Source organism: Poecilia reticulata, chromosome 10 (assembly GCF_904066995.2).
Source record: "Poecilia reticulata chromosome 10, P_reticulata-male-v2, whole genome shotgun sequence".
Classification (NCBI taxonomy): Eukaryota; Metazoa; Chordata; class Actinopteri; order Cyprinodontiformes; family Poeciliidae; genus Poecilia; species Poecilia reticulata.
Genome location: NC_088839.1, coordinates 17,824,244 through 17,841,488, shown reverse-complemented (window position 1 = coordinate 17,841,488; position 17,245 = coordinate 17,824,244). Strand labels below are relative to the sequence as shown.

The 17,245-nt window shown below is 40.0% G+C and overlaps 1 protein-coding gene across 3 annotated transcripts in view; it reads left to right on the top strand.

The window, feature by feature from the left end:
* Positions 1–4,964: 4,964 nt before the first annotated feature.
* LOC103471739 (serine/threonine-protein phosphatase 2A 55 kDa regulatory subunit B gamma isoform) overlaps positions 4,965–17,245 on the top strand; it is a 29,218-nt gene continuing 16,937 nt past the window's right edge. The window contains exons 1-3 of one of the 3 annotated variants that reach the window (XM_081611525.1): positions 4,965–6,673; positions 7,004–7,334; positions 13,842–13,998. In XM_081611525.1, coding sequence (XP_081467651.1) covers positions 13,917–13,998 — 82 coding nt within the window. In that variant the 5' untranslated portion in view covers positions 4,965–6,673; positions 7,004–7,334; positions 13,842–13,916. Of the gene's footprint in view, positions 6,678–7,003; positions 7,335–13,841; positions 13,999–17,245 lie in introns of all 3 variants that reach the window. The other 2 variants (XM_081611524.1, XM_081611526.1) reach the window with 2 other exon arrangements.

The following is a 17,245-nucleotide window of genomic DNA, read 5'->3' as shown; positions in this document are numbered from 1 at the left end:
ATTTTGCATTTAAGATAAACACAAACTTGTACTAGTTCAACTTGTGTAAATAAAAAAAAATCCTATTAAGCATCTTTTGCTATCCAATTATTGGTCAATTTATACAAAAAATAATGAGTTATACAGTGCACAGTACAGTGCACTGCACTGATAAGTGCAGCAGAAAACGTTGGTATGGTTTATAAGCTGCAGATGCATCCTTTGCTACAAATGTTAGAGCATTCACTGAAAGAATGGGGAAAAAATTGCTTAATTTTGCACAATAAAATGTTTTTTTCCTTATTTAAAAAATTATTTGCTTATTTGCATCTTGTAAGTGTATTTTTAATATTTTATATAAAAAAGTCTTAAGTGGTTTAATAACAGCTCTCCTGAAGGTGTCAATTTTTTTATTTGACTAGTTATCAGAATAATCAATAGAATAATCAGTTACTGAAATAATCTTTAGTTGCAGCCGTAATAGAAACCAAGTATTCTTCCACATTATAATTATGCGCTATTTGTGTTTTGTGTGTCACGTAAAAATTCTAATAAAACACAGTGAAGATTGTGGTTATAATAAGGAAATGATTTCTTGTGCAAGGCAGTATTTCTCTAAATGACCCTCGCATTGCATATGTTTATCTTCCTCTGCAGGCTGCAGTTTTACTGCAACTTTCCAGAAGAAAACACACTCATCCTTCTCTCACTCCCCTGCTTTCAGCTAAAGTACTTACTCCATCACCCTATCATAAGCTGCTGAGGCTGAAATGATCCCCCTGACACCCAGTGAACCCTCTAAACATGTCATATGCATGTAACATAGATTTTTCTCTCCAGGTCTTTTTTTTTCTAGACACTTTAATGCCTTTTATGCATACAATGGTTGCAAATAGATGCTATTTTTTCTGTGTAAACGTGTGCGTGGGTTGAGGCTGTATGGGATTTAGAGCTGCCCAAAGGTTGTTCATTATTATCCAGTCAGTCCCACCTCTCTCCAGGGTCTGTGGTTTCATGCAAGTTGCTATTAAAGTACCAAAACCCCCCCCCTCACCCCTTAGGGGAATTATGGTCCTGTCTCCCGCTCAGGGCACTGGTTGATCCATCGTCTGCTGACTGTATTTAAGCTCTCCCTTAATGTGCTAATAGTGTCAAACTGCATGGAGGCTGCAGAGCTTTTAACTTCCATCTCGTAATGCTTTCAGCCTTTTGGAAAGTGCAGATTTTATGGTTGCTGGGCTTTAAATATTGGTGACCATTCAGAAATTGTCAATGACTAAGTGCGATAGTAAAGTTTCATTTAACAGATTATGTTGAGTAGATGCACAGCTGATAGCAGAACCGATCAGCTTCATGGAGGCAGGTAGATTGTGTATTTGTATTTGGTTGTATATTTAGTTGGCTGAGGGCTGAACGGAAACATGTTATCCTCCTCCCTCAGATTTCCGATCACGCGTGTGTGTGTGTGTGTGTGTGTGTGTGTGTGTGTGTGTGTGTGTGAGTGTGTGCGCATGAGATACGGCACGTTTGAGTCGGTGTGCTCCATAGGCTGCTTGTGGGTTGCTAAGAAACCATGCGTCTGCATGGTGAAGTGGGGGGTGGGACGGGAGAGAGGCAGCGGGTCAACAGAGGCAGACGCATGCGATGCTGCGTCTGATTGGACGCAGCTTATTGCCTGTGATAAATGAGGGTGATCATTATCATGTTGACGAGTTGTAGGCCTGAATCATGATGGAGTCTGCCATTCCGCCCTTTATGGAGCATTAAGTCAATTTATCTGGTTCAGCGACTGCCTGGCGTTCGCTCTGTGTTGCACAAGGTGAAGATGCAGGAAGAGAAACTGATAACACATTGCTGAATCCACAGGATATAAATGCTGTTCTAGAAATATTACTGTATCTGGGAATGCTTAAGGTCATATGTGAGGCTGCTCACTTTTCATCTCGTTTTTATGAACAGATATACAAAAAAGAAAAGATTTGCAAATAAATCTCTATGAACTTTGCACAAAGAAAGCAATTTCAATTCAGATTGGATGCCTGGAACCACAGCATCCAATCGTTGTGATATAGTCCTGGACAAACCTCATAAAATTGTTACTGTGAGTTTATCACATCTCAGTACGTCTGTATTTGTTGTTTCTACGATAAAGTGTAAGAAATGATACAGAAAGGATTTACGTATTCAGTTTTGACTTTTGTCTAAAACACTGTTGAACAATTGGGGAAAAAAACTGCAACTAATTGAAATTAAATGTATAACTCTCTCATAGAAGTTAAAGTACAACAAAACAAAATATTGAAATCTATATAATACACCAATTAAATTCAGGGTTGTAGTTTTATGTTAATTACTTTACTTGCAGAATTTGTTTTTAGCAAAGATGATTAAACATAGTTAAAATCCTGATCCTGTGTTAGCATAAAGTGAAATAAACAACTAACTAAAACTGTTTATATCATTAGGTTTGTGAATTTCAACAACTTATGAATTTCTAAATTACATGCACAGTATAGCTCTGATTTTTTTAAGAATATTTTTATCTCTAGACAACACTAAAATATAAAACTCTTTAGAGAAATTAATGCAATTAAATCTTATAAGCCATAAAATGTAACATTCAGTATTTCTCTTGCTTTTTTGCAAAAATAATTCAGCACATTCTAAAAGTTTGCTCGTTTATTCACTTGAAAGAAAAAAAAAACATTTGAGCAGTTAAGTTTTCAGTAAGATTTTTTACTGTGACAATAATTTGTAATGTTTTTTAATTTTTTAAGATTTTTGCGTCTAAATGTCTACTGAAATAATTTTGACATCTAAAAACTACAGTAGTTTTAAAAGACACGTTTAATTTTAGTTTAGATTGAAGTATTGAAGTTTAGACTCTCAGGACTTTAGTTGTTTGTTTAAATAAAATCTTCAAAATGAGAATAATGTATGAAATAAGAAAAAATAACAACACCAAATGAAGAATGAGGAACTATGCGATCTATTTAATGCTACTCTATGAATATATATTTTTATACAAACTGGTGGCGTCTGGTCAGAACATGTATTTTCAACGTGTTCGGAGTATGACAGGAATAATCATTTCTGCCTCAGCCACAGATTTGCGTTGAACATTCTTGTTAAATCTCACCACGGCCTTCCACCATCTGTCCTGAAGAAGCTGGTGTGAGGGCACAAAAGCGGGTCAGATGCGATGCAGAGCAAAGGGTCCAAGTCTGGGAAGGGTTTGTGGGTGGTCACGCTTGCTGTCGCCATGGTAACAAAACGGACCGTGGCCAAGTGTTCACGCACGAACGACTCGGTCTCAGCAGGTGACAGACTGTAGCCACGCGGGAAGGCCCCGTCAGGGTCATGACGGGTTAACAAGGACAAGCTGACGAGGCTTTACTGTACAGCGAAGCTGCCACATAAACGGCCGGTGATTGAGATTATACTCTTAGAGGAGTTATTAAGAAGTCAAGGAGGAGTTGGAGCGATAACCTTAAACCATAGTAGCTCTTACTTTCAGCATGTGAATGTGTGCGTGAATGGGTGAATGACTGCTCTGGGACCAAATCTCTGAGCAAGCACCAAGGTAAACACTAATTAGGGGCAAATTTGATAAATCGGAAAAAGAGGGAAAAAAAACAGACAAAAATAGACAATTGAACGTAATAATTGTATCGGCCTCCAACTTTTATGATGTGTCTACACTTGGTCTACCATTCAGAAACACTTAGAAGGATATATATATATATATATATATATATATATATATATATATATATATATTTATTTTTTTTTTTTTTTTTTGAATAAGTTACATATTTATTAAAAAAGTATATCAAAAACATTGTACAGGAAAAAAAGCACATCTAATATAATCATCACTGTATTTTTGTAAAATACAGTGATGATTCAAAGCCTGGCTTTGAATCTAAGTTGAATAAGCATTACTTTGTTAATATTGCCTTTTTGATTGTATTTTTGAGCTGAAATGCTGATTAGTGATATCCTACTTCATTATTCTTTTCAAAATAACTTAAGCATAAAGTCATCCTATAATGTTGCTTTGCAGCAATGTAAATCTTAATGTCATCTCATAGTCATGCACCAGAAGGTCAGCATGATCTTTTATAATACAATATATTGTACCTCAGTATTTCAGAAGAACAATTAAACAAAAGAAAAAAAAAGACGTTTTAAATTGTTTTATGTATTAAATTACCTCTATGTTGCCATGATTGAGATTTGATCTTTGTGAGGACCTTCCAGCTAGAGGATGAGCACAGTACTGTTGATGTGGGGCTGTAGCATGTGGAACATTGTGCGTGGTTGGTAAGTAGTCACTGGGGGAGATTAAGGCTGGCGTCTTGGAGTAAGTCTGATAAACAGCACTTCTTGTTCCCTGGGAAGGAGGGTTAAAGCCTGGCGGCAGACAGCCAGCAGCAATGATGGCACCAACTGTCACTGGCAGCTCACACTCTGCTGCCACACCAGCTCAAGCCTCTGCGAGTGTGTGTGTGTGTGCGTGTGTGCGTGTGTGTGTGTGTGTGTGCGCGTGTGTGCGTGTGTTGTCCTTCAGTAAGTGGCTAATAATGATCCCATGAAGGAGAGAGGGCCAATATGGAGGAAGTATGTGTCTCGGTATTGATAACCGTGCTTTCCAGTGGTCACAGACTGACGTAAAACTTGAATTCTGATTGTAGGGCTGTTGGTGTTACAGTATAGAAAAAGTAAAAAAATAAATACAGATGAAGAAACTGTAAATAACTTGACAGAGAAGGTCTATGTCTGCAACTGTTTGCTACAATTAAAACAAGAATGAATTGCTGTTTCTTACCAGTAGGTAATTTAGTATTAGTAACCCACAGTTAGACAAAAATATGGCTTTCAAATTATTATTATATTTTAACTTTTTACTTATCTCTGTAGGAGGATAGATGTTGTTAAATATTGAGATCAAGCTACTTTCTTTTGTCTCTTTTGTCCATTAAAAAAAAAAACTGAGCATATGGCCTCCTGGCCAGCAGAGGGCGCACAAGAGAGCTTGGATTTTCACACAAAATCCAGATCTCAAAACTTTAGATTTCTAGTTACATATAATAAAAGCAACCCACATTTAGAATCAGTTTGAAAGAACTGTCTGTTGTACTACTTTTAGCATGCAGAGTTTGCCAACAGTCAATTGTGCTACTTCGATCAATTCTCCGTAGGTCAGTCCTGAAATTATTTGACCTTTATTTTGTTTTGCAGAGGTTTTTGTGGGATTAGTGTCCTTCATTCAACAGTAAATGCACTGGAAGATGAGCAGAGAGTGAAGGGGAATACATGCAGCAAATGGTTGGGAACTGAACTGGGAACAGCTACGTTGACGAATGTAGCCTCTGTGGATGGTGCGCCTGCTCTACCACTGAGCTATATGGTGCCCCGTTTGACCTTTCTTTCAAATAAATCTCGCTACATAATGGACAGTTTTCCTTGTCAGCCATAAAATGGCTCCTCCTTCATAACCCTACTGACTCAGAAATCCAGCACACTGAACCAAATGCTTATTTCAGAGAAAGGGACACACTGCCACAATTTGTTCACTTATTTAATAGATGTTATGAAGTAAATTTCATGAATATGCTGTTTAATCTTCATATTCTTATCAAAACTGTCCCTGTACATGTCTCTATACAATATGCTGAAAGGTGTACGGTGACATCCAAATGATTCTCTCTGCCCAGGTATTTCGTTTGCTTGGAGGAGTCAGGATTTCAACATGGCAATGCCCAAGAAGCCATTGTTCGTAGTGCATCTTACAAACATTGTGTTAAGCTTTACTTTCCATAAACAAACATATGGATGGACATAGAGCTTTATAAAACATTATATCTTTTTTATTTGATCTGAACAAAGAGTTTTGAGTTTTATGGAGTTCCATGGAGGAAAGGAGTTTTTCTGTGCTCAGTGTTCTGTTGGCCAGTCTTCTTTTCTTTCTGCGATGAGAGCACTCTGTTGCACGTAGTGAGACATAAAACTATAACTTGTGTTATTCATTGGGCTTTCGGATCATGTGTTAGTTATTAATGTGTTTCTAACAGCTTTAGTTCTAACTCTCGGAAACTATTTCAAGATAAAAAAAATAAGGTCGTCCCATGATCTGTATTTAACCATTTTTCTTTGTGAATAAGACTGTTGCATGTTTAAAATATAAGTCAGTTTCTCATCTCTGTGATACTTCACTCAAGTTTCTGTGCTCTGTTTGGTTTTCAGCATTGAGTGAAACAGCCTGAAACCCCTTTCCTGCCTCTTTACTCATTGATTACAACCTTATTAGATCCTCTGTCACTCCCTCTGGCCTCCCGCTGTTCCATCCTGTCTGCTTCTTCATCATAGTTAATCAGCTACAGTCAGTGGTCGAGCAGATTCTCGTTTCTGTGATGATTGGCTCCTCCTGATTGAAGGTGGAGCCTCCAGCGATGCATCATGCAAACGTACCAGCGCAGCAGGACGCATCCTCTCCGCCTCTCCCTCCCCTCCCTTTCCTTACCTCTCACTCTTCCTCTCACACATACGCCAGAGCTCAGACTGCAGCAGAGCGCAAAGCCAGCAAGGATTTTACCATTTCTTTTTGGGAAGGCAGAGAGACGTTTACCTGCTGAGGAGACCCTGCATGGAGGGTTGATTGAAGAGGAGAATCTTACAAGCTGCTGAGTGTGTAGGTAAGAGTGTGTTTTAACTCATCCTGTGTGTGTGTGCGTGCGTGTGCCTCCAAGTGAGTGGGTTCACTGCAGAAGCAGCAGCACTGCAGATACTTCGACCAAGAGCCCTGCTCTGCTCATCCCTCCCTCCCATCCCCCTCTCCTCTTCCTCATCCTCTCTTCTGGTTTTGGAGAATCCACTGACTTTACCCATTTCTGTCGGGTCTGTGATGTCTGAGTGTGTTTATGGGAGAATATGCGGAACAGCCACTGCAGGGTGGACTTGTGCTGGCTTTCCCTCGCTGCACGAGTGATGCTGATGTTTTCAAATAATCCGCCTTCTGCAGGTTGACACCTGGTCTTCAGAAGCAGTTGCGAGGACTTTTGTAAGCCTCTCCATCTTTCCCAAGTGGACCCGCCAGCTTCCCGTCACCTCTTCTGGTTAGGATGCTCCGCTGTGCGCCCCTGTGCTGAGGAGGTGTCGGCAGGCAGCAGCATGGACGCTGTGCTGGCCGGCATCCCCACCATCCCCTCCACCACCACCAATCTGCCACCACCACCACGCTGCCCAGCCGAGCCGGGGGCTCCCCCCATCCCCGCTGATGGGCGAAGACACTGACGCCACCCTGACGCTCAACCACCACGGCTTCCTCCCCGACCACAACTATGTGACTGAAGGTAAGAGGCAGACAGACGAGGTCGGGTGTGTTTACACGGATTCAGTGTGGGACACAACAAGCTTAGGGTGGATTCCTAATCTGTAAGCTCTGTCTGTGTTGGTGTGTTCAGATAGAGCTGCAAACAGAAACTGTGTTGGCTATGTTTTCCTCTCTTCCTTCACTCATCAACTGTTTTACTAGTTTGGCTTCAGGGTTCCCACACACTCTAGAAAAGCCTGGAATTTGATTTACAGTAAGTGCGTTCAGGGAGGAGAGGAAAAATAGTTTTATTTTTGATTTTCAGACAGTTTTTTTTCCTCATGTCGTTGCCTAAAAAATCCATCCTTCCTTACTTTCTGGTTCCATATTCAAAGCATTCTGGCTATTGAAATGTCTACATGATTTCATTATAAGCATTTTTATATAAACTTTAACATTTCTCAGAAAAGAACCGAAACGTCTGGAAATTCGAGACGGGGATTTTGACCAGAGAATTGTGCCTGTGTGCTTTGCTTGTGCTTTCATGCCTGCTGACCTTCTGTGTGCAACACAGCTCTTTGCTACACCACAGGAAGCAATTGATCTGGTCTAAATCTAAATGTGTTTGTGTTTGACTCATATTGTGTCTGAGAGAGACAGCAAGGGCGAAAGAGAGAGGAAGAGAGAGAGAGAGGGGGAAATCTTAATTTCCCACAAAAACATGCCAGAAACTTCAACTACATTCTTGAATATGTATTATGTCCGGTGTCACCTCTTACAGTCTGTTGCTGCCCCACTCGAATTTAAAACAGGTGCATGTGTCAAACTGAATGCATATCAGATTTGTGCCAAGGGACTATAAAAAAATTCAGCAGCACTTACCACCCACTGAATTTACCCACAATCCTCTTTATTTCCATCACACTGGATCTCCTGTCTGTCCTTCCTCATTGGTCTGCTCCTTGCTGCTCATTGCTCACTGTGCTTCCCAGATCAGATTATCATTAAAGGGTCACGCCAGTGTTAGAAGCTTATTTATCATCCTCTTAGCAATCTAGGTAACCCATTTAAATTGTTTCTACTCCTTAGAAAATTCCTACAGTTTGTCACAACCACAAACTTACTTCATTGGGATTTTATGTGATATATCAACACAAAGAGACGCATAGCTGTAAAATGGATGAAAAATGACAAATGAAAATCTTGAAGGTGTGCTGTGTATTTTATATGGAGCATACCTATTAGTATTTTAGGTTGCATTCTGACGAGCACCGTTCAGTCTGCTTTAATTGAACTCTAGTCTGTTTGACTAGAAAGTTCAGTTTGTTTGTGAAGATGTGAATGCATAATCTAACTCTAAAGTGGATTTAAAAAGTGAAATCTGGCCTGTAAATACCTAGGTCTTGGTTCAATTAAGGTAAACTTTGGTGTGGTTTGAAAGCATATGTGGATCCAAGCAGGCTGATAGCAGGAAGCAGACTATAGCACAGGGCATTCTGGGTAAATACAACCAAAACAAATGTGAGAGTCTAGAGCTAGTGGGAGAAATGGCTTATGGTCTGTTGCCAAAGAAATCCTATACTTGTTAAAATCTGACGCCACTCCATTTTTGTTTACATTTTGTGAAGAAGGAAGTTGTGCTTCTGTCTTCTTCAAAGGTTTTCATGTTATTTCCTTCAGTAGTTCTTGGTGTAGCGCCCCCACCGGTGAAGGGGGTGCAGACCGTGTTTTTCAATTAGTTTGTATTATCTGACAGTGCAGTGTGAAGGCCAACCACACCAGCTGAAAATGTAACAGACGTTGCAACTTTGGTCGCCAATCGAACAGAGTCTACGAGACTATGAGGTGTGAAAATACCCTCAGTACAAATCCAGCTGTTCAGTGAAGGTCTCAGTGGTTTGTTAGAGAAGATTAGTGAAGGACCAGCATGATTTACCAAATACCGCTGACAGGTCATGCATGAAGAAGTTTAAAGAAGTATTAGGCTATAATTAGGCTATCTTGAGCTTTGAACATCTTTCGAAGCACTGGTCACTTATGTTAAAATGCAGAATATGGGTCACCTGGAAACCTACCAACACATGGCAGACAAGTTAAACTGACAGATATTAATCAGAGAAGGAGTGTAAAGACTCTGGAGGAGCTTCAGAGATCAACAAACTGGACTGTTTTACAGAAGAATGAGTCAAAATGTCAGGTTTTCTAAAATGTGCCAAATTTGCAGCTGTACTTGCATTGAAAGGTGCATGGCCAGTACTTTTACTTGAGACACGTGTTACATATGCATATTACTTTTCAGAAAACTACGCATATTTTTGGTTCCTTTATCAGTGGTCATTCACATAAAAGCCAAAAAAAGAATAAAAATAAATGAAATTTTGTGGTTGTAACATGAAGACATTTAAAAAAAAAATCAAGAGTCTGTCCACCAAGTTTAGATACTGTATGTTTGCCTGTTAATTGTGTAAATGATTGTGTGTCCTGTGCAGTCAGGAGGTATCTTTGTTTGTCTGCAAGTGTGAATGAGGTTCTTGCTTCCTCAAGATGTATGTCTGCACATTTCTGGTATTTTTAGGTGGGTTTTCCGTAGTAAAAATCGAGCCTTATTACCCACAACCCATCTATGATCGCCATAGAAACAGTCAGCGGTGATAAACATCCTGCTTTTCATGCTTGACCAGTATGACTGACAGGCCGTCTCCACCCACCAATAATGGCAGTATTAATTATTCCACACATCGCAGGCACAGTCACAGACATTATTCACAGGGAATTGCTGATGAGCTCACTCCGAAATGGACACACCGCCGTGGGTTGTTGTGGCAGATAATGTAGTAAGAGGCATAAATTACACGCTAAAAGGAAATCAGTTTCATATTCCTCTTATTAGAGTAAATATTTCCAATTAAAGAAAAAAAAAAGATTGCCCTTTTCTCTTAGACTCTCGTACTCCACCCCTCCTTCACCTTTTATCCATGTTCACCTCTGTCCTCCTCCTTACCCCCCCACCCACTCTACCCCATCGATCCACCATCGCGACCAGAAGCATTGTCTGCCTCCAAAGTGGTGCGTCTGCTAAATAATCACCCAGCAGTGCTCTGAAGGCTGCTCAAACATAATATGCTTCTGGATGTGAATGAGATGCTGGTAGATTCAGAAAGACATGTGGGATTTTATGCTTGAGGGTAACTCTTAAATTTAAGTCCTTTCTTAGACTTATTCATTCGTGTATTATTCGAGTAGATTATGTACATCCTTTGTTTGCTCAGGTTTGTGCATATGGATGTTTGTGTGTCTGTAAGTGTTATATGTGTGTGCACGTACTGTACGCACACGTAGGGATTCCCGCCGCAGCTTTAACACCTACCGGGATGGATGGTTAGCATCCCTCTTCTCTGCTGTCCCTCTCCTCCTTCCTTCCAACCACCATCTCTCACTTTACTCCCCTCACATGTTTTACTTTCCAAAATAAATTTCTCGGCTGCGTCCTCCCCCTCCAGATGGAGAAGCATTGTGTCCAAAAACGGAGGAGGAAGCAACAATAAGATCCAAATTTAGACCCTTTTGTGAAGGCATGTGGTAACTTAAAGCAAAAGATGAAACAGGCAATAATTCAGACACAAATTCATCTGATAACACTTTTTCAATTACATAAGTATCAAGCATTAATACTCTTGAGTGAAGAAGTTCATTATTTTTATTTGAAGAGGGATTACCGTTTGACAGATTTGTATTTCTGTTAGATGTAAGCAAATTAATGCAGTCAGATCAGATTATGTTACAAATTAAATGCAGGAATATTAACATTTAAAATAACTGAACAGTTTTTTATAGTTCACTGCATAGAGGGAATCAAAACAAGAACAGCTTAAATTCTTTGTGTCCTCTTCCTTTTGTTGGTCTTTGTATGTACTGTTTGAAACAAAAATGGATCAATCTAAATATTTTTGGCTGATTTGTGGCCAATTCTGATTTCTCAAGAACTATAATATTAGAAGGTTTAAAAAACATATAAAACAATCTATTTTTCCCATTAGCGTTTAGTAGCAGAACCAACATGGCGCTGTGTCTGCGACCAAATATTTACTGTAAAACCTACTTTTACTGTAATGAATAATAACAACATGCTAATAGAGTTGACATTTTATGCTAACTTTAACACATTATGTTTGCAATTACCACAGCTAGCATGGTTAGCTTTACTGGAATTTCAGTGTTCATGAGTATTCCAGAGAGAATATAAATTAACTCTGAGATTTAAAAGAAAAATGTACCAACATTTTGAAATTCAGCCATGATAGACAGGGCATGAAAGGTCTAAAGGTCTAAATAGACTTTAGTGTAATAGGTTTAGCCTTCCTGTTACCTGACTAAACCTCAGACAGTCTCAACATGTCGAACGTCTAGTTTCCTTCTTAAAAGCTTCGTACATCTCTGACTTCTTTGACTTTATTTGAAACATCTCACTGTTGCAAATAGCTACTTTGGAGACTTCTTCCTTCATTAACTTCATCCACACTGAACAGCATAATTGTTTCCTGATAATGCTAAGTCCTGGTGCATTCACTGACCTTGATTAATGAGAAGCTGACCAGTGGTCACAGCTGATTAAGATAAAAATTGACTGGCAGGTTTTCCGGCAATTCATCTTTGCATCCATTGCTACATGAAACACTAAACCGTAAATCTGTAAATATTTCTATTTTAGTTCTGTATCATTCAGCAAACACCTGTAGGTCATTAAGCAGGTCTTTTAATAATGATTGATTTTAGATTTTCTGGTTAGTTTATGTCATATGACCTTTTAGTGAGGAGTGAGGGAGTTGAATGATTTAGCATTTATTCATGTTGTACAAAAGTGGTTCAAGAACTAGAGGACTTACTCAGAGATGTCTTAACTTATGACTTGTGCGATTGTTTATCTCACTGTGTTGGCCTTAAGCAGCAGAGTATTGTAAAAGGATGCTTGCTAATAGACGTTAGCTATGATACTAACAATATAAGGAAAAAGGAGCACCAGTAAGCTCGCTGACATGATGGCTGAATAGATTTGTTTTGTTTTTAGGGGCAAATAGTTGCAGGCTGCCACTTTGAACTGTTCCTACAGTACTAAGAAATGGGATACCTCTCGTTCTTGACATGAACACGCAGAGGTGATTGTGGAAAAACTGGATTTATACTATACTTGCCCATGTTTTTCAAATATTTTGAGGACGGACTCTTTAGTCATGAACAACAAGCTCAAAGTATCACAAGATATGAAACCTGTTTCATATCTTATTGCCTATTTCACAAAAAACGTTGATGCAGGGAACCGTTCTGTCCGTTTCTGTGTGATGTTTGAATGGACTGAGGCAACAGCGAGGCTTGAAGCTAGTAGTTGCTGTTCTGCCTCTGAGATCTGAAGCAAGATACTGGCAGTGCCATAAATGTTGACCTGCTGGAAGGAAATGTAAGGTTAAGCTGGGAAGAGGGTGGGATTCATTGATGACAAATTGTCTATTAGACCAGATAGATTAAAAAGAGTTTTAAAATCTTGCCTATGGTAGAGGAGTTTCTTGGTGTCTCCAATAAGTATAAATCCAGATTGGTTTGTTCTGAAGGCTGCAGGTAAGGGTAAAATGAATCAGGGCCAGAACCAAGGCGGACTTCTACCATCATAAAATAACTTTATCCTCAAATATATACATTATTTGTAATGAACCTTTAAACCATTGTCACATTTATTTACATTGTCACATTTGCAGAAAAGCCTAAAATGACGGAGCAAGAGGCAGTGCACCACCAAAGATTTTCCTGTGTGGAAGTCATACTTATAGCGCAAAATGTAAAGCCTTGTGGTTAAAGTAATTCTCATACAGCATTAAAGTGACTTAAAAGTCACAAATATATTGTAGGCCTTTCAAAGAGCACCATTCTGTCATACAAAAACAATGAGATAAAGTAGTTTATCTGTTTTTTTATTCAATTGTCTTTATGAACATGCGTTGGGCTGAGCGTGATAAGTTTGATCAGAAAAGCTGACTGGACTTAAGGTGCTGTCATTCGCAGCCGTACGACTCTGATGTGGTTTGTAATTTATAAAAAAATATGTTTCACCAACATGTTTCTCAAGATCTAGCAAATTTCAAATGTTGCATCCGATTAAACGTTCCATGAAGAAAATCCAAATTAAATCAGATCATTAGTGAAGGAGGAAATTGGTTTGCTCTCCTTCTCTAAGCAGTTTATCACCTACTAAATCTCATTAATAGGACCAAACAAGACAAAGACGGACTCTCTGTAGTGTATCTATCTCTGTTCATCTCCACATCTTTGTAACCTTCCTGCCCAACCCCGCCTGTGAGTATTTCATGTTGCGTAGACATAATGTCATCATGAATACACTCCCTGTAGATCTTTCTTTTAGCGAGTACTCATGCCCGAATGTGGTGATGTAGTAACTCAGTCCCTACCCTTAACCCTGCCCGGCCCTTCTCCCTCCCTCACCCTCTGCCTCCCTCCCTCCCCTCCCTCTCCCTGCCGTCCACCATTGCTCCTCTTACAGGGCTGCTCCTGGCTATAGCCTGAAGAGCTCCGCCCATCCTGTCCACCCCTCTCCACCCTGGAGTCCTCCCCCAGGATGTTGAGCCCCATCCAGGTGCTGTGCTCCGACATCACTACCCTTTCTCTGGAGCCTGAGCCGTTTGCCTCTTACACTGAAGGTCTGTTTTCTATCCTCTTCTTTCCCAAAGGTCCTATCTATGTCACACATTTGCGCCACACACAACCCCAAAATGACACATGATAAACTTGAGTGCGTGCGTGTGTGTGTGTGTGTCTGTGTGTGTGAGAGAATGCGGTATCATGAGTGAGTGTGTGCATCAGACAGGTGGATTCTCATGTGAGTCTGATTGTTATAAATATCTCAAACATCCCTTTGTCTCAATCTGTCTGCCTCATCCTTTATAGGTGAGTTTATTCTAGTAGCTGCAGATTTATTTTTGTCTCCGTCAGGCTGGTTCTGTGTGAATTACATCTACGTTTTCCAGATATAATAGTTTAACCTCAAATGACATGCTGCCTTCTTCAAAGCTAACTGTCCTACTTCGACTTCTTTTTTTTGTCAACTTGAAATATAAATAGATCTGTTTATGTCTATGAATGCTAATAAGGATCAGTTGCTCTTTGAATCTTTGAGCACAAAGATATATTTAAAGTGTAGAAATTCACTCACATAAGGATACATCCTCTGTAACATTTCCATATTTTCTGCTTAAGAAATCCATAAACGCACAGAGAGGATCAACAGATCTACTGAAGGGCTACTTTTGCTTTTCTGCTTTTGTACATACTTGCAGAAGATAACCTTCAGAACATAAACAATTGTGTTTAAGTTATATTTTTGCAGCTAAATAATAGCTGGAGCATCCAGCATGTTCTGAAGCTGATGCTGGTTTTATGATTCTAATTGTTTGAGTCTATAACCATTAGGCTCATACCAGCCCTGCTCCATTGTGCTGATGTGTGTTTGGAGAAACAGCAGAGTCCCTGCTGTGCTGGGCTTAAACCCCTCCTCTGCACACATGTGCACCTTTAGCACAAACACAAGCACTATTTTTGATTTTTTTTTCTTTTTTAGATAACTGCAGAACTGCAGGACAGGGATCAATTTAACATCTCCCTCCGGCGCTTCTTCCTCCTCCTCCTCTCCCTCCGTCCTGTTTATTTCTCTGCTGGGTAATTGTGCACATGCACACAGGAAATGTGGTGTGTTTGAGCTGCGGCATGCACACACACACACCGTTTCCAACACACATGCACGTGCGTCTCCTGCTGAGTGGTGGCTTGTCACTGCTTTTAAGTGTGTGTTTTTGGCTCGGCTTTAATGGTCCGTGTTTACCCAGAACTGAGATTTCTATAATTGGAACATCTGCCCCCCCATCCTGCCCCTACAGAAACCCTAGGAGAAAGGATTTTCTCCTCTCAGGGTTCTCACCACCCTCGTCTCTCGCAGATCTCTTCTCACAATGTAACAAAAAAAAGGGTTCAAACAAAAGATCTCTAGTTTCTTGTTACTTCATTTTGGTGCCTGCCTTAAAAAAAAAACATAACACAGCTTCTCCCACAAAACAGTTCACTTTCTAAGATTGATTAAACTACCATAAAACTAAAGTTTATTTTTCAAATTGTACAGTATTTTAGGAGTCTTAATACTTTGTCATGTTACAGCATTAAACTTCTGCATATTTAAGTGAGATTTTATTTGACAAAATGGAAATTAAATAATGCATTTTTTTCAAAATACAGTCGTAAAACCATGATTTGGATTTCTATTCGCCCCTCTTTACCCTGATACTTCTGCATTAAATTCAATACAATTAACTAACACACTTCACACTGAACCAACACTGAACACTGTAAAACAAGAAACCCAACATAATGCTGCCACTAATATGTTTTACCCTGGAGATGGTGAGATGCTCTTCTGCCACACAGTGTTAAAATTGTTTCTCTTCTCAATAATTTTTATAAAAGGGGTTGATTGCACTTCACATTCACACACTTCTTTGGCTTACTCACAAAACAGGAGTGAATATGTTTGCAAAGCGCTTTGGTTTACACTTGATCAGCCTTCTTGGAATGATGATTTAGCTTCCTTTGAGCTTCAGCGACTGTTTCAAGACTTTAGAGCGAAACAGCTGATGTCTGATTAATGAATAGCTACGCCAAACCTTCCTGTAGGTTGACCAAGCTTTGATTGTAGAAACATGTAAGGAAAGTTACTAAAAATGAACGAAAAACATCTTCAAATAATACTGGATATTTTAGGGAATTTATTGAGAAGTGCACGGTACTATAGATGTAAAGTAGAATTTGTTTCCCCCTATGTCTTTCAGTGTGTTCTCACGTATTTGTGTTGGTAATTAAAGATGTGCTGATTATAACTGAGCTGCCTTCCCTCAAACGCTTTCCCCTCCTTTTGCGTATTTGAGTGCTTTTCTGTGTGACTGAGTCGTGTGCATTGACATGCAGCGTGTGGGCTAATGCACTTGCAGTCACCGTGTGTTTGTGCGGCTTCTGTGGAGTGACAGATTCTCAGGCCCGCCCACTAATGCACAGACACTGTTTGTTGCATACAAACATGGCTGACTTCCTATACCTCACAGGACAAAAAGGGGAAGGGATCTCCACTCTCAGGCCCCTTTAAACCTCTTGTGTCTGATGCTGTACCTGTACCGGCATGTTCTTTTTTTATTCTTACTTATCTTGTAGATTTCTCCACATGAGAAGATCAAAAGAGACAGATGGGTGTGAGATGTGTGTGTTTGCAGAAGAGGTAAACAGGATCACAAAGATAAAGAGGGTGGAGTGTCTGCCCCGTATTTTCGTCGGCCACGTTGCGTGCTTCTCCTGTGGTTTGGCTCTCTTTCTCTTACAAAGAGCATTGAGAATACTTGCCTGCCAGTGCGCACTCAGGTGACCAGGCTTGTGCTTATTAGTGAGTCAGAGCCCATGCTTGCGCGCTGCTGTCCGTGCGCTCCGTCCCCTGGCGATAATTTAGCAGCATTTTGGAAGGCGGACAAACAGCAGCGCAATTATTTCACCGCGCAGCGTCTTCCTGCAAGAATTAGATTGATGAATCCCACTTCCTCCTTCATCACACTTCCATATACGGCAAGCCGTTATGACTACTTCCACTGGTTGGATCGGCTCGTTACCGTGGCAACCCATACTCACCAGTGGAGGACCCCTCGTCCCTGTTCTTTTTTTTTTCCTTTCCTTTTTTCTTTCCACCTCGATCCCAATGCCTTTTTTCCCTCTTCCATCCTTTCTCTTCCACCCGCAGCATCACTACCACCACTATGTACGCAGTTGGATACAGTCAGGCGGCCGGGGGCTGGGATGAGAGAAGACAGAATGAGAGAGATTTGAAACATTAAAAATACAATAATAAGATTGCCCATTTAA